Below are 16629 nucleotides of genomic sequence, written 5' to 3'. Positions count from 1 at the left end.
GCACTATGTATGTCTCACCTAATACTCATTTCTCACCCCTTTTTCTCTGTCCCTGCCCTTTGAGGAGGTGAGAAAAGCTAAACACTCACTTTCCTAGCCTTTCTTGCATCTTTGTGACATAGTTCTGGTTAGTGGGATGTAAACAGAAACCAACTGGGGCACTTCTGGGAAAGATCTTGCCTTGAAAAAGAACTAATGCGTGGAGCGGAGGCAGCCAGCCACACTGTGACCCTCAGGGAAAGCCCCTCACTCTCCCCACCCCCAACCTCCTCTTTATTCTCCACAGATGACCTTCTCTCCTCCTTTACAGAAAAATAAAAAGTCTTCAGCTGGTCATTCTCTTTCTTGTGTTAACATAAGAAACATTCAAACCTGTAAAGAATTTTTGTGAGTGTATTTGAGCCAAACTGTCAGTAATTGCCTCGAAGCATAATCTCAAGGTAAGTAGGTTACATGAACTCCATTGGTGATAGATTAGGGAGAAAGCAAAGTGGGGAAACCTCTGGGATTGGATAAAAAGTAAAAGGATAGACACATACTTGTTTTACATAGGTGGGTACAGGATAAATAATAGTCAACAAGATAACAATAACAACGGAGTTTTTGTGCTCTGCACCCTGGCCCCCTGGCGCATTGCTTGTGCCCTTGAGGGGGTCTGGAAAAAAGGGACGTTACAAGTAACCCTGACATTCCACAGGTATGTTATCTTAGATGCCAAAAGACAAATAGGCTCAGTAAAGACCGAAGATACTGGCCTAAGACTTGACAACTCACTATAAACTGCTTTTTAATTAAAAGGTTTTAATTTCTGCCCTAACCAGTTTGGCTCAGTGGATAGAGCGTTGGTCTGCGGACTGAAAGGTCCCAGGTTTGATTCCGGTCAAGGGCATGTACCTTGGTTGTGGGCACATCCCCAGTAGGGGGTGTGCAGGAAGCAGCTGATTGATGTTTCTCTCTCATTGATGTTTCTAACTCTCCTTCTCCCTTCCTCTCTGTAAAAAATCAATTATATATATATATATATATATATATATATATATATATATATATATTTAAAAATAAAACAAAAGGTTCTAATTTCAGACCATCCTTTGTGGTTACTTTAGGTCTCTTAGTTTGCAAGGCCACTACACAGGCCTTCCCTTAGTCAGGTTGTTAGCATGTGGCTCCTTGTCATCCACACTTGTCACCAAACCTACCTATTTACCTGCTTGCATGCCATCCTGTTTCCTCCTTCCCTCCCATTATAATAGAAGAGGGGTCCCTACTCCATGGATGGGTGAGTAGGAGGAAAACAGGGAGACGTCAGTCTTGCATCCATTTTCTCTTTCTCTTTCTGTTTTGGTTTTCTGACTCATCTCATGTTCTGGGCCTCTATCTCTCATCAGCTATGTGGCCTAAACAGGCCATTGAAGTAACAAATATTTTATCCAGTGGATTCTAAGCCCAACAAAGGCACCGCACTAGTTGTTGGGGGCATGCCAGGGCTAGGAGAGAGACCGCCCAAGTAGAGAACACTACAAGGCAGGGGAATGAAGCCTTCCTTGGAGGAACTGAATCACCCTGTGGCTGGGAGAGCAGGGTGTAGAAAGGGCTCCGGAGGCAGGGCTGGAGGCGAAGACGGGCCAGAGGTAGCAAAGTTCTATGGACCAGGCTAAGGATTTCGGTTTTAACCCTAAACCATTGGGACAGGAAGTGAATTAATCCCTCTGGGCCTCAATCTTTACTTCGGAAAACATGTTTTAGAACTATGCTCAGTTCTCAGCCTCCTCTACTTGCTTCAGAGTTCCTTAAGGACAAAGAACTGTGTTTTTTAGGCATCTTTGTAACCACATGACAGGCGCTTAAATAAATGCCTGTTGGGTGAATAAATGATACTGTGGAGTCCTCCACAGACTTTTATTAAATCAATCCATTACTACCCTTTCTCTTTCCTCTTCTCCCTCCCTCTCCTCTCGCGCAGACCCTCCGGATATTTTTCTGGCTTCCCGCCTCCCTTCCCCATCCCGCCCCGCCCCGCCCTTCCGCTGCGTCGCGAAGGTGGAGCGGGCCAGGCGTGCTTTACGGCAGCCGCGTTGCGGCGGGGCGGGGCGGGGCGCGGGGGGCTGGCGCACTTGGCGGCAGGCAGCGGAGGGAGGCAGGCCGGCAGGCGGCAGACGGAGTAGCAGGCGGCGGCGGCGGCTGTGCTCGCCAGCCTGGGCGGGAGGGAGGGAGTCGCTGAGCGTGTGTGAGGGAGGGAAGGAGCTCGCAGTGGAGCTCGCAGCCCGCGCCGTCTTCCCGCAGCACCAGCCAGGCCCTGCCGCCGCCCGCAGCCCTGCGACGAGTCCGGGCCGAGCCGAACCGAGCTGGATCAGGCCGGGGCCATGCTGCTCACCGTGTACTGTGTGCGGAGGGACCTCTCCGAGGTGACCTTTTCCCTCCAGGTCGACGCCGACTTCGAGCTGCACAACTTCCGCGCGCTGTGCGAGCTCGAGTCGGGCATCCCCGCGGCCGAGAGCCAGGTACGCCGGGCAGCGAGCGGGGCCTCCCCAGAGCTCGCCCGCCCTCGGAGGGGCCTCGCGCCTTCCTTGGCTGCTGGGGAAGACTTGGGGGTGGGGGAGCAGGATGGCCATTTCTCAGCTCGCCCCCGCATCCGGAGGGAGCTGGGATCGGCGGCTGCCCCCACACACTCCTGGGGTGGGGTGGGGTGGGGTGGGGTGGGGTGGGGTGAGGTGAGGTACGGTGCTGGGGGAGGAAGTGGAGACCCTGACCTCCGACGCACCCACCGCAGCCTGAGGGGCGCGTGGACTGCTGTGCGGCCCGCCCTACCTTCCAGCTCTGGGGCCCATTCTCCTCTAATAGCCCCAGTTTGGGGTGTCGTGGTGGATCTAGGAAGAAGCCCTAGGTTCGCACGAGTTCACACATCCTGCTTCCCCAACCAGAAATACCAGTTTGGATCACTGGTAGATGTTCATCTGCATGGAGGAGAGGGTTCCTGCTTAAGGAGACGTAATTTACCTTTAAATATACACATTTGCACTCTTCAGTGAAGGAAAAAGTTTGAAACTGGCACTGCCTTGTTTTGAGGCCTTTAGAAATGCGTTTCCCTCCCCCTCTACCACATTGGTTTCTAGTTAAATTTCTTTAAAAACAAAAAACAGTTATTAGTGCAATTCAAACTGTTTGTGTCTCTGGCTTCTTCCCTGGTAGGCCAAAATCCCTCTTTCAGGTCACAATTGAGAGTTTGGATCCGTTCGAAGCTCAGTGCTTTATGAGGATATTTGCTTTAAAAATGGCCTGTGTTCTCTGTGATTTGCATGTCTCAATTCCCTACCCTGCTGGGTAGAAGTTCAGCTGCTCTTACATTTTAAATAAGCTGCAATTTATTCCCAAAATGCTTTGGGGCTGCCACCAAACAGAATTGGGGACAGTAACACTGTGGCTTTCACACTCACATTTAAATCTTGACTTGATAAGTCTAAATATTAAGAAAATTGAAGAAGTTCTCCAAGGTCCCAGAAAGTAAATCTTGATTTCCTACTGCAGTTATGAAATAGTTACAAAAAACTATTGCCCAACTGCAGCTCTGTGATATCATAAACACATGGGTTAATATTTTCTTCAGAAGCGAGTATGGTTCCTTCACACTGTGTGAATTTTAGAACTTTGGCATAAAGCTGAATATCAAAAAGAATTTATTTCAAGGCACAGTGTCACTCAGACACGCATTCTGGCAAAAGCTACAAAGAAATTGGAATGAGGGATTTTTTGTAACTTCTATAAGGACCCAGTTCCTGTCAATCAATCCCTCAAGTGAAGAATAGGAAAGGACAGTTTAAATAGGGAGGGAAATTTAACTCTTAAATTTTTGAAGTTGGTTTTAAAGCCCCACTGTTCTCCCTCGGGCTGTTGTATTACCCTGGTTATAATCACCAGCTGGTAGAGGAAATAAAATTAAAGTGTAAATTGATTTTGTTGTTATTAGGGCTTGGGAGAAGACAGATGTAACAAAATTTAAATAAAGAGGGTGCAGGCTGAAAAACAATTGTGTGGTTAAAACAGGCCCTGTTCTCTGCCAGCTTAGAATGTGAGGAATACCTTGCCAATTGAACAACTAGTCTAACTCCATATTCTTTCTTATTCGCTAGGTCAACATTTGGCATTACCTTCTATCCTAAGCCATATTAGCATATGGAGCCTGGGCTCCAACTGGTGTTAAGCCTGTATTACATAGCTGTAAACAACTCCTGTTTTTCAAGTCTGTTCTGTGGGCCTTACTGTAACCTAACACAGTGTCTATTTTAAGATGTCTGGTGGTCGGTTGTCTTTCAGTTGCTTGCCCATCGGGCAGGAACAGAATCCACCCTAGACACTTGAGTCATTTCCTTTTCACCAAATCATAATAGTAAACATTATGGTTTTTGCCCACAAATAGATCATCTTGGCTCACTTGAAGTACCCCCACCTTTACCTCCCAGGATTCTCCATGTTACTCATCTTCCCTTCCTCCCTCTCATTGTTCTGGTCTCTACCTCGTTCTTCTTATTTACCTTCTCCATTCTCACCCTTCACTTCCATTTCTAAAAGGAGTATATATATTTATGTTCCTGGCTATTCTTTCCTGTCACTGTGTGTCCAGACCACTGATCTCCATACTTTTTCCGTCATGTTTCCCTCTGAGTAAAATGTTTTGAAACATACATCTTTGTGATGTATGTAAAATATGAAATAAGTTATATACCCAAACTAATGTTATGTGCATGTATATTGCATATGTGATAACTATAAACACCAATTACATATACATGAAGTAATATCTTCTGTGCCTGTTTATAATGTACAGAATAGAATTTAAAGAAGGATACAAATGAAATGGAAATTCTGATATTTTTCTGTTTTCTTTCTACATCCTTAAAGTATTATCTTGCATTGAGGATCACTGGTTTAGAATTCAGTCTTTCACAACAACATCAATTGTGCATAAGCAAACACTTAGAAAAGGTGTTAAATTTTAACATCTCTGGTCTTATTATAGTAGTTATAATGTGATGATAACAAATTTAGAATAGAAGCCATCTCTACTTTACATGTGACTGAAGCTTAATACAAGTGTGTGCTTGGAAGCCAGTCATGGCTCTGTTTGATGCTTTGATGCAGACCTGGCTGGGCAAACTTCAAACAGTTATCCGAACTTAGCTTCACTTTAATGTCTGTATTTTTGAAACACTGTTATAATTTACCCCTGTAGGTGGCATGTGGTAAAGAGGGTGTGAAATGTGTAAGTACTCTCAAGTGAAAGACATTTAAATGCCAAATAATAGCAATAACTGTATGATCCTGGAAACGCAGCTCTGCACACAGCATGAGTTGTGGTTTGTAAAATACTATTTTAAACCAGTGGAAACTGAAATTTTCTATTGTAGCTGGTTTGGGTATGTTTATTTTTGCAGGTAATTTTCATGTATTTTTCCCCCTTGATAAATACTATGTAGTCATTATAGAAAACTTGTAACAAAGAACACAATTACTTATTACCTCTTAACTTTTAGATAACTGCAGTTTACTTTCTAATGTATTTTTTTAATAACATTTTATTCCCTTTATATATTTAAAATGTGTTTTTTAAACATGGCCTGAACTGTATAAACAATAGCTTCAGCCAACACTACATTGTCGGCATTTTCCCATATATTATAAACGAGAGGCCTGGTGCACGAAATTCGTGCACTGGGAGCGGGGGGGGGGGGGGGTGGAGGCGCGTGGGGGAGAGTTTCCCCAGCCTGGCCTGTGCCCTCTCATAGTGCGGGAGCCCCTCAATCGATCTCCCCAAAGAGGTAGGCCCCGCCCACCCATCCAGGGCTCCTCGATGGATTGCCCCAAAGAGGTAGGCCGGAGCTGGGGGATCTCTGGCCTCACCACATAGAGGCAGAGCTGCCAGGACCCCTGGCCTTGTGCGCGGAGCCACCGGGACCCACCTCCATGGCTCCGCGAACATGCAGCCCCGCCCACCCGTGCGCACACGCAGCCTCCTGGTGATGGATTGTGACAGCATGGGGGCGTAATGACCATTTGCATATTAGCTCTTTATTATATAGGATTCTTCAAATTCATCCCTGTAATGGCTAAATGACATGTCATCATATTGATGTACTACAATTTATTTAATAATTTCTCTATGTCTGGATATTGGAATTGGGGGGATTGGAAGCAATTATGGGTAACATTTCCATGGATATCTGTATACTTTAAGGCTTTCTCTTCATTTCTGATTATTTTCTCAGGATAAAGTCTTATGGAATTGTCAGGTCTTTTGAAAGGCTTTGGTAACTGTTGCCAAGTTATCTTCCAGAAGGGTTGTAAAAGTCAAGCCATTACTTGGAATAGTGTATATAGATCACTTGGTATATAGTGGGTTTTCAACTCATGGTAGATACTATTATGAAGCCATTGAGATGTGATTCCAAGGGTTTTGTGGCCAGTTTGTGGTCCTTAATGCTAGAAATAGTGTTATGATTTCTGTTCAGAGATCAGAAAACATTTTACATCATCCTTAAAGGTCTTGGAGTTGTATGAATTAGTTTATTGTTAAATATTGGTTAAGATTAGAATCCAATCTCGGGTACCTCCTGGGGTGAGCACCAGCAGTGTGCCCCTTCTGCAGATTAAAACCTGTAGCTGTAAGAATTGTATGCCCTTGTAACTGTCAAAACTTCCAAACCGGCTAGGGCTGAGCTTTGTACATTTGAGTTGGGTGTTATGAATGGTGGAAAGCCTCACCAGTGCCATTACTAAAACTCATTTTGTTTTGTCTGGTGGGTATTTGAAACCATGGTCTGATGGACACTTCTATTAAGTTAGAAAATCATTCAGATTTATTCTGGGACCTAAGCTGCAAAATAATTATCTTTCTTAGTCTCTTAACACCTATTTTAACAACAAAAAATTAGTTCTTTGCGGCAATGATAATTTCATCTAAGCTTTTGTTTATTTATTTTGTGTCCTTGAATTAAAATGGAACATACCTGGCGCTTTGTCACGGTGAAGAATGTTTGCCCCTCACACATTCTCCAGTCTGGTATTTTTATTTAAAAAAATATTTTTATTGATTTCAGAGAGGAAAGGAGAAGAAGAGAGAGAAATATCAATGAAGAGAGAGAATCATTGGCTGCCTCCTGCACCCCCCCTACCGGGGACCGAGCCCACAAACCAGGCATGTGACCTTGACCAGAATCTAACCCAGAACCCACAGGCTGACTCTCTACCCATTGAGCCAAACCAGGTAGGGCCAGTCTAGTATTTTTAGGAAGTTGGGGCAGATAGCAATATCCCATTAGTGATTATCTGGGTCTTACCTGGTACATTTTTATTGTTAGATCAGGCTGCCCTCCTTTAAAAAGAAATTGTATGTCTTCTGAGGAAAGGCTATGCTAACTGAACAGTGGAGTGGTGTACAGCATCTGTGAAATGGGTCCCCAAAGAGTGAGGACTTGGTAGTGTTCCTTGTCTGGGTTCAGGGCAGGGGATGCATTGAACAGTGGACACTGCTTTGATCCTCCTGGTGAGTATAGGCCCGTAATGGTGGTAGATGGCTTAGTAGCTCCTGTTAAGGTCACCCAGCTAATCTATATATATAAAAGCCTAAGTGACTGGCCGACCATTTGACTGTCTGACCGATAGCTTGACCCACACTGACCACCAGGGGGCAGACGCTCAACGCAGGAGCTATCGAGCTGCGGTGACTTGGCAGCTGTGGTTCTCAGGTGATGCACCTGGAACCAGAGAGGAGGGAAGCCTGATTCTGGGATGCGTCACCCGAGAACCGCCCTCTCGCAATCCAGGACCCCTCGGAGGATGTCAGAGAGCCAGTTTCAGCCCGATCCCCGCAGGCCAGGCCGAGGGACCCCACCAGTGCACGAATCTGTGCACCGGGCCTCTAGTTTACCAGAACACTTTGGACTTATGTGTAGGAAAGTTGTGTGTGGTACCTGAGAGTTCCTGCATGTGGGCTTTCGAGTCAGGCTGATGTGGTTCCACTCCCAGTTCTCCTTGATAGCTGTGTAACCTCAGGTCACTCGTCTGTTTCCCTGTCCATAAAATGGGACAAATAGGCAGTGCCCTCGGCGGTCCCGGATCTGTCTCTTGCTTCAACAGTGTTTGGACGGAACAGACCCAGGGGCGCCCCTTCTTCCAGCCTCCAACCACCCTCCTGTGTCTTATCCAGTCACCACCTTCAGAAACACCTCCGGGACCAGCCAACACAACAGTTTTTTTTTTCTACCTTAACTCCTTATTGCTGAACAACCATGAGCTCCCAAATCCGTCAGAATTATTCCACCGAGGTGGAGGCTGCGGTCAACCACCTGGCCAACCTGCATCTGTGGACCTCCTACACCCGTGGTCAGCAAACTGCGGCTCGCGAGCCACATGCGGCTCTTTGGCCCCTTGAGTGTGGCTCTTCCACAAAATACCACGGCCTGGGCGAGTCTATTTTGAAGAAGTGGCGTTAGAAGAAGTTTAAGTTTAAAAAATTTGGCTCTCAAAAGAAATTTCAACCGTTGTACTGTTGATATTTGGCTCTGTTGACTAATGAGTTTGCCGGCCACTGGCCTACACCTACCTCTCTCTGGGCTACTATTTCGACCATGATGATGTGGCTCTCGAGGGTGTGGCCACTTCTGCGAGTTGGCAGAGAAGCGCGAGGTCACCGAGCATCTCTTAAAATTGCAAAACAAGCGTGGCGGCCGCATTCTCTTCCAGGACGTGCTGGAGCCTCCCAAGATGAGTGGGCAAAACTCAGGATGCCATGGAAGCCGCCCTGGCCTTGGAGAAGAACCTGAACCAGGCCCTTTTGGAGCTGCAGGCCCTGGGTTCTACCCATGCAGACCCTCAGCTCTGTGACTTCCTGAAGAACCACTTTCTGGATGAGGAGGTGAAACTGATCAAGAAGATGGGTGACCACCTGACTAACCTCCACAGTCTGGCTGGCCCCAGGCTGGGCTGGGCGAGTGTCTCTTCTAATGACTCACCCTCAAGCACAACTAGGAGCCTTTGGAGCCCAGAGGCCTTTGGGGGGCCCTCTGCATCCCCCTGGTGTCTGACTTTTACCTGAGCCTCTTCCCGAACTACTAGCCATTCTTTTAACCACCCTGGAGCCCTCTCCCATGCATTGGACCAAATGAAACAAAGCTTTTTGCAGCAAAAAAAAAAAAAAAGGGTGGGGGGGGGGGCGGACAAATAATACCTGCTTAAGATGATTATAAGACTTAAATGAGCCGAAACCGGTTTGGCTCAGTGGATAGAGCGTTGGCCTGCGGACTGAAAGGTCCCGGGTTCGATTCTGGTCAAGGGCATGTACCTGGGTTGTGGGCACATCCCCGGTGGGGGTTGTGCAAGAGGCAGCTGATCGATGTTTCTCTATCATCGATGTTTCTAACTTTCTATCCCTCTCCCTCTCTGTAAAAAATCAATAAAATATATTTTTTTTAAAAAAGATTTAATTGAGAGGATATGAGGATTATGTGGGCGACTAAGAACCTGGTATGATGCTGGCTCTTCGTGGAAGTTCTCAGTGGTAGCTGTCTGTCTACTCTTTTAATAAGGCTTTCCACGTGTCATTTCCAGCCTGAAGAGAACTGTGATCCTGTGGATGGGAGCATTCTGACTCTTGGTTTTGATTGCTTGTAGATAATTAAATATTCTTCTATAAGTACAGTTAGAATATGTCGACTGATTGTGTATCTCTAAATATACTGATGGTTGAACTTGTGAACCTGGAAAACTAAGAAGTAAGCCTTGGACCCACTGGTGGCTTCATAATGTTGATGCCACCTCATGAGTGTCTGCATGGCATTACTCTTAGCACGCCCCTTCTTTCTTGCTGTACACTTCAACCTGGAACACTGGTCATTTCAGACTTATGGTGGTTTTTTCAAGCAATCCTACAAGTTATAGAATGACTTGGGTTGTATTGCAAACAATCTGTGTTGATTTTGGTGTGCTTTTTATTGTGAGATACATAAATAAGGGAGTGTGAATAGATTGATGGTGACAGTTGCAGTCTGTTGTAACATGTTTTAAGTTTGTGTATAAAACTTATAAAGTATAATTGGACCTACAAACTCTGCAAATCAATTTTTTGCTCATCCCCAGAACTTTTTTACGTTGGAGGGAACTACATTCAGTTTCCTGTTCTGTTCCTCATTTCAGTGTAAATTCTGAGAGCAGATAAGACAGATCATATTTCTCCTGTTTAAATCCTGGGTGTTTCAGGTTCTGTGTCAGGCAGTCTTAGTGTTAAGAGTTATGAGGACACGTGAGGAAACACTGTAAAATGGGAGTGTAGCAGAGAGGCCTGGAAGAGACAGCTGTAATGATGATCTAGCCCCACTGCTTGCCGAACAAATGAGAAGTGGGGTGCCTGGGCCAGCTGAGTGACGGGCCCGGTCAGAGCCAGGACAGAACTGAAGCCTCTTTGCATGTGGCCTGTGAAAAGCGAATTGTTAGGAAGAAAACCTTTCAAAGTCTGACTGTCCCTCTGGAGTAGAATGATGCAGGGAGGTTTTATGTTCCTTCATGGTAAAATTATAGCTTGCCCTCGGTGTGTTCCTGTTCTTTCCAGAGCACAGTGTTTCACCTGTTTTTATGCTCTCAAGCTTTCTTCAGTGTTTGATTGCACATCGTCAAAATAGATCTTTTTAATTTTATTTACTGATTTTTAGAGGGAGGGAGGGAGGGAGGGAGGAAGATAGGGTGATTGATTTGTTGTTTCGCTTATTTATGTATGTATTGGTTGATTCTTGTGTGTGCCCTGACTGGGGATTGAACCCGAAACCTTTATATCTGGACGATGCTTTAACCAACTGAGCTACCCAGCCAAGGCCCATAAAAATATTTTTATTAGTAGTACATCCCTGTTTCTTTTTTCCACTGTGTTCAATTGTTCTTTTTGGTGTCTTCCATTTTTATCTTCCACTCACAAACATGAGTGATAAAACCTTGGGGATTTTTTTTTTTTTAAAGGAAGAATGCAGGAAGGTTGGTGTTTGGGTACCTTTTAGACTTGATAGTGTGCAAGATCATTTTAAAAATGGGCACATTGGGTCCTGGCCAGGTGGCTCGGTTGGAGCGTCCTGTAAACCAAAAGGTTGCGGGTTTGATCCCCAGTCAGGGCGTGTACAAGAGGTAACCAATTAATGTTTCTCTCTTTCCCTCCCTTCCTCTCTAAAATCAGTGAACATATGGTTGGGTGAGGATTAAAAAATAAATAACTAATGGGCACATTGGGATGTAATGTAAGTTCTCACAGGGAAGAAAATTTGTAGCTATGTGAGATGATGGATGGTTAATTTATTGTGATCATTTCCTAAAATACATATATCAAGCCATGGTGTATACCTAAAAATAATGCCAGTTTTTAAGTCAGTTCTAGCTCACTAAAACTGGGGGAGGGGGAGAACTGCACGCGTTATTTCATAGTATTTTAGTTTGCGTACCCAGAGTAAATCATTCCCATTTCCCTCTCTGCTCAAAGTGAAATCTGAAGTTATATCCACTACTTCCATAGACTTGTTCGTCCTTTAATTCAACAAATAGTTGGGCATTATTTATCTGACAGGCCCTGTTCTAGGCATTTGGGATATGGCAAGCAAAGCCAAGTCCTTGTCCTCAAGTAGTTTACATTGTAGCGGGGGCAGGAGGACAATAAAGAAATAAATATATGTGTTAAGTGAAGGTGATTAAAAGAGGTCTCTGAAGAGGTGATGTTTGATCAGAGACCTAAAAAATGACAGGAAAGAACATTCCTCAGGTAGAGAGAAGAGCACGTGGAACGGCCTTGAGAGGAAGTCGTTACTTGAGAAACAGCAATCGTGGTGTGAGATCGGGTCAGAGGGAGCCTGGAGGTGGTGAGAAGGACTGGCTTTTATTCTGGGTGTGATGGGAAACTGTTGGCGGGCTGTGCAGGAAGTGACTATCTGATGAAGAGGAAACCTAGTCTTTCTTTGCTCAGTGCTTTGTACTGTGACATCTTTTCTGGTTGTAGATTGTCTATGCTGAAAGACCTCTCACAGACAACCACAGGTCTCTGGCTTCTTACGGCCTGAAAGACGGAGATGTCGTGATTTTACGACAGAAGGAGAATGTGGACCCTCGACCTTCAGCGCAGTTTCCAAGTAAGACATCTCGGAATGGTTAGCATCCCCTGGCACAAGCATGACTAGATAGCATAGCGTAGTGGTTCAGAGTTTTGAATTAGCTTTTGATTCAGACCACTAGGGTGCAGATCCTGACTCTGCCCCTTTAACTCAACTCCTAGAATTGATGTGAGAATAATGCTTATAAAACCTTCAGCACATAGCAAGCCCTCACTAAATGTTAGCTTCTGTGGTTATCAATGATAATTTTGTCCTGGAAGGACTTGGAGAGGCTCCACATGCCTGATTGCTGACTGACATGCAACATTGTGTCTGGGGTTCAGTAGCAGGTCTTTGCAGTCAGCCAGGTACTCACGTGATCTCCTAACTCCGATGTAAAGGAAGAGATTCCTCTTTACAATTTACTATCATTAACAGATGAAACTGATTTTATTTATTTGTTTGTTTGTTTGTTTGTTTGTTTAGAGGAAGGGAGAGAAACATTGATCGGTTGTCTCCCAGATATGCCCTGACCGGGGATCAAACCCGCAACCTGGGTATGTGCCCTGACTGGGAATCAAACCCACCACCTTTTGGTGCACGGGAGGATGTTCCAGCCAACTGAGCCACAATAGCCAGAGCTGAAACTCTGATTTTAAATTATGTCTTCCAAGTTACATAGCTAATAAGGGAAGGCATAGGAATTAAAACTCGGTGCTTTTCTATTATACTGAACTTTATGAACATTAAGCAGCTAAACCACTAACTTCTGGTTCTTTCTCACCACCTTCGTTAATCATGTAAAAAGAAGAAAGGAGCCCTGACTGGTTTGGCTCAGTGGATAGCGTGTCGGCCTATGGACTGAAGGGTCCCAGGTTCGATTCTAGTCAAGGGCGTGTACCTTGGTTGCGGGCACATCCCCAGTAGGGGGGGTGTGCAGGAGGCAGCTGATCGATGTTTCTCTCTCATCAATGTTTCTAACTCTCTATCCCTCTCCCTTCCTCTCTGTAAAAATCAGTAAAATATATTTTAAAAGAAGAAGAAGAAGAAAGGATTCTTATCTTAGGAGTCCCACCCAGAGTAGGTGTTTATAATTTTGAATCTGTCCATTGGGTTTAAGAGGTTTCTGTGTCCCCGAAATAAGAAGCACAATTGTGAGGGTGTGGGCATTTGATGGGGACAGGGCTCATAAGTTGCTTCAGGTACTCAAAGGGGTTTTTGATCTACCAAAGTTTATTATAAGGTTCTGATGTGGAACTACTTGATGGAATGAATTAGTTTTTCTCCACTCCCTATCGTATCCTGATAGGTTTCTTTAAACAGTGTTTGTTCTCTAGGTCACTTGGTTTTAAAATTTTTGGTAACAACTGATAGGTGTCCAGGTGATGCCAGTCTCGAGCTTAGAGCACAGTGCTTCCATTCAGCCTGGAACTGGGCTAGAGGAGATCACTGGCAGGGCTCCTCCAGATTCGGATTACATTACCCCCTGGGGCTGCTGTTAAACTTCAGAAAGGGTAGTGGTTCCAAGATGCCCGTCAATAAAAACCAAGTCTCCCTTTGATTAAGTTGGTGAGATTGTTAGTTCTGGAAACGTAGCTGTGTTTTTCTGGACGGCCCCATATGGACAAGAGAGCCACCGGGTGAGGGAGAGAGTGGGATCTGGTCTACAAGGTGAACAAGTTTTCACATTTTTTCTGAAGTGAGCAGATTCTCAAGATAAGTATAACAGGGTTGGAGATAAAATTTCTCAACCCACAAAGAAGGCCCCCCATATGTGTTTTGCTAATTGGTATAGTTTCCCTCACAGAGATCATGCCATTCCTTTCACCTTTTCATTGGTTGGAAGTTCATACACATACACTGCTAACTGCCAGCTGAGTGACTAGTTGGACCCATGCTAAGAGACAGAAACCTTATGCCCAAGTTAAAGCATTCCCTCCTACTTGAGGTCCAAAGGGTTCAGGATAGCCCCAGGCTTGGCACAAGTGTGACCATCATCTGCATTTTGTGATTGGAGAAATGTGGATTAATTCAGTCCTAGCCCCTCATTCTGGTTCTACTTCTCTTCTTCCTTTTTAAAAATAAAACTTTTAAAGTAATAGTTTAATGAGATCATTCACATACCACACAATTCTCTCATGTAGAGGATACAATTAGATGATTTTTAGTATATTGAGAGTTGTGCAACCATCACTACAATCAGTTATAGCACATTTCATCACTTTAATTAAAGGAACCCTGTAATTCTTCATCTTCCCTCAAGCCTCCTAGCCCTGGCAACCATTGGTCTACTAACTGTCTCTGTATTTTCCTGTTCTGGATATTTCATATAAATAGAACCATTTGGGTCCTTTGTGTAAGGCTCCCTTTCATTTTACTTTTAGTTTAATAAGTCAGCTCAGCCTGGAGTGTGGGATCTGCCATGTCTGTTAGTGTACTCAGCACTGGGAACCTGTGCACATTATTTTCCTTCTGTTTTTCTCTCTTGTAAAATGATTACACCTGCGAGCTCCCCAGGGCTATTGGAAGAGTTAGTAGTGATGCACAGATGGAAGTGTAAATTCAAAGAACTGCTATGTACAACACAGACTTGTAGAATTTAACATCGGTCATTTGTGCTGTGCACTTGATATACATAGTATTCTTTACCCAGGGTGTCAGGGTCCTCAAAGCATATTTCAAAGCAGACCACGGTTTTTCTTAAGAACCACATCGATTTTTGTCGTTACATTTGAGACTAGCTTTACTTTTTTAAAAAACAAAAAGAAAAACATCTATTTTATGATATTTTATAAGCCGAAAATTTGGGGTTACTACCATAGTCTCCCTCCCCCCTTGTATTTTTTTCTACCTGTTCACTCTCAGGCTGCAGCCTTTATATTCAAAGTCAACATGAGAAACTTGAGCAAGGGAGAGGGCGTTTGGCTCAGTGGATAGAGCATCGGCCTGTGGACTGAAGGGTCCTGGGTTCAATTCCAGCCAGGGGCACATGCCCGGGTTGTGGGCTCGATCCCCAGTGCGGGGTGTGCAAGAAGCAGCCAATCCATGATTCTCTCTTATCACTCATGTTTCTATCTCTCTCCCTCTTCCTTCCTCTCTGAAATCAATAAAGAAATATATTTCTTCTTTTTAAAAAGGGAGAGGGCATTAGTCTATCTGCGATCACCACTTACTACATTACATACCATGTATGAGCACATGTTCTGTTTCCTTCAGATGCTTGTTTTCACGGATCATTTAAAGTAAACAATCACTTTTCCTCAACAGACATACCCCGAATAGACTTCCGTAGTATATCTGTGCCCGGCACCTCGAGCTCCCGGCAGCGGCAGCCCGGAGTACAGCAGTCCCACTCATCTCCCGGAGAACTGGCTTTATCTCCGCAGGGCTTGGATAACCCAGCCTTGCTCCGAGACATGCTGCTGGCCAACCCCCATGAGCTGTCCTTGCTGAAAGAGCGAAACCCGCCCCTGGCAGATGCTCTGCTCAGTGGAGATCTTGGTAAGTTAATCTGAAAGGCTGTCAAGCTGACCTGAGGTGAAGTAGTGTATCATAGCAGGTGGGGAGAATTGGAAGCAACTAGTGTGTTCAGTCCACTGTGGCACATGAGTTATGAACATATCAGTTGGTCTGTGAGAGGTAAGTTAGCACTAATGTAGAAGTCTGAGTTAATGACAGTATTGACAAAATTTCAGGGCTGCATAGAGTCCTGAAATCCAGCTAAACCAGTCCTTCCATTTACTCTTTTTTTTCCTAATTATTTCAGCAGCACATAACCCAGGTACTGATATTTTAACCTGTTTAGTTAGACCTTCAATAAAGAGAGCGCCAATAAGCCTATGGTGCTTGTTAGCTACAGGAAACAGGTCTGAGGCCTTCAGCCTGTGTGGCTAATTGAACCCCCTTACTCGCATCCACCCCAAGTTTAATGAAGGGGTTGTTACCAACAGTCTATTTGGAGCTGTACTTGAGCCATTCTTTCATTTCACAGAACATTTATTTTTAGTCCTCTTTATGAGTCAGGTTTTCTCTGTAAATTTCTCCCATTTTACGAAACTGTACTGATTAAATTTTAAAACATAACAAATACTTAATAACTCATTTCTTAACCATTCTGTAAATTGAGGTAATATTTACCTACAGAGAAATTCGCAGATTTTATGTATACAGTTTGTTTTGGCTGACTCATATATCCACCACCCCAATCGAGAACTAGAACATTTCTTTCCAGAAAGTTGCATTATGTTCTCTTTCGGTCAGTTTCCTCCCCTTATAGACTACCAAATTCTGATAATCATTTTAAATTAATTTTGCCTAGATTTGATCCTCATGTAAATGGAATCATGCAGAATGTCCTCTCATGTCAGGCTTCTTTCACTCAACTTAATGATTATAGATTCATCCATATTGTGTGTAATAGTTCATCTGACCAGTATCTTGGTTCCTTTAATTTCTTATGCAGCATATTTAATTGTCAAAGACCATGATGATGCCACATTTAAGTTTACACATTTAAATG

The 16629-nt window shown here is 44.4% G+C and overlaps 1 protein-coding gene and 1 pseudogene across 3 annotated transcripts in view; both read left to right on the top strand.

The window, feature by feature from the left end:
* The first annotated feature begins 2179 nt into the window (after positions 1–2179).
* DDI2 (DNA damage inducible 1 homolog 2) overlaps positions 2180–16629 on the top strand; it is a 36377-nt gene continuing 21927 nt past the window's right edge. The window contains exons 1-3 of one of the 2 annotated variants that reach the window (XM_079777241.1): positions 2180–2501; positions 12020–12149; positions 15378–15611. In XM_079777241.1, the coding sequence (XP_079633367.1) occupies positions 2364–2501; positions 12020–12149; positions 15378–15611 (502 nt within the window). In that variant the 5' untranslated portion in view covers positions 2180–2363. The remainder of the gene's footprint in view (positions 2502–12019; positions 12150–15377; positions 15612–16629) is intronic. The other variant, XM_079777244.1, reaches the window with a different exon arrangement.
* On the top strand, positions 5758–9088 carry LOC307102718 (ferritin light chain-like; annotated as a pseudogene). Its single transcript has 2 exons — positions 5758–8373; positions 8571–9088. The product of its transcript is annotated as a ferritin light chain-like (transcript).

The sequence above is a fragment of the Cnephaeus nilssonii genome (assembly GCF_951640355.1).
Source record: "Cnephaeus nilssonii genome assembly, chromosome: 7".
Lineage (NCBI taxonomy): Eukaryota > Metazoa > Chordata > Mammalia > Chiroptera > Vespertilionidae > Cnephaeus > Cnephaeus nilssonii.
Note: the sequence above shows the minus strand (reverse complement) of the source record. Positions and strands in the feature narration are given on the sequence as shown.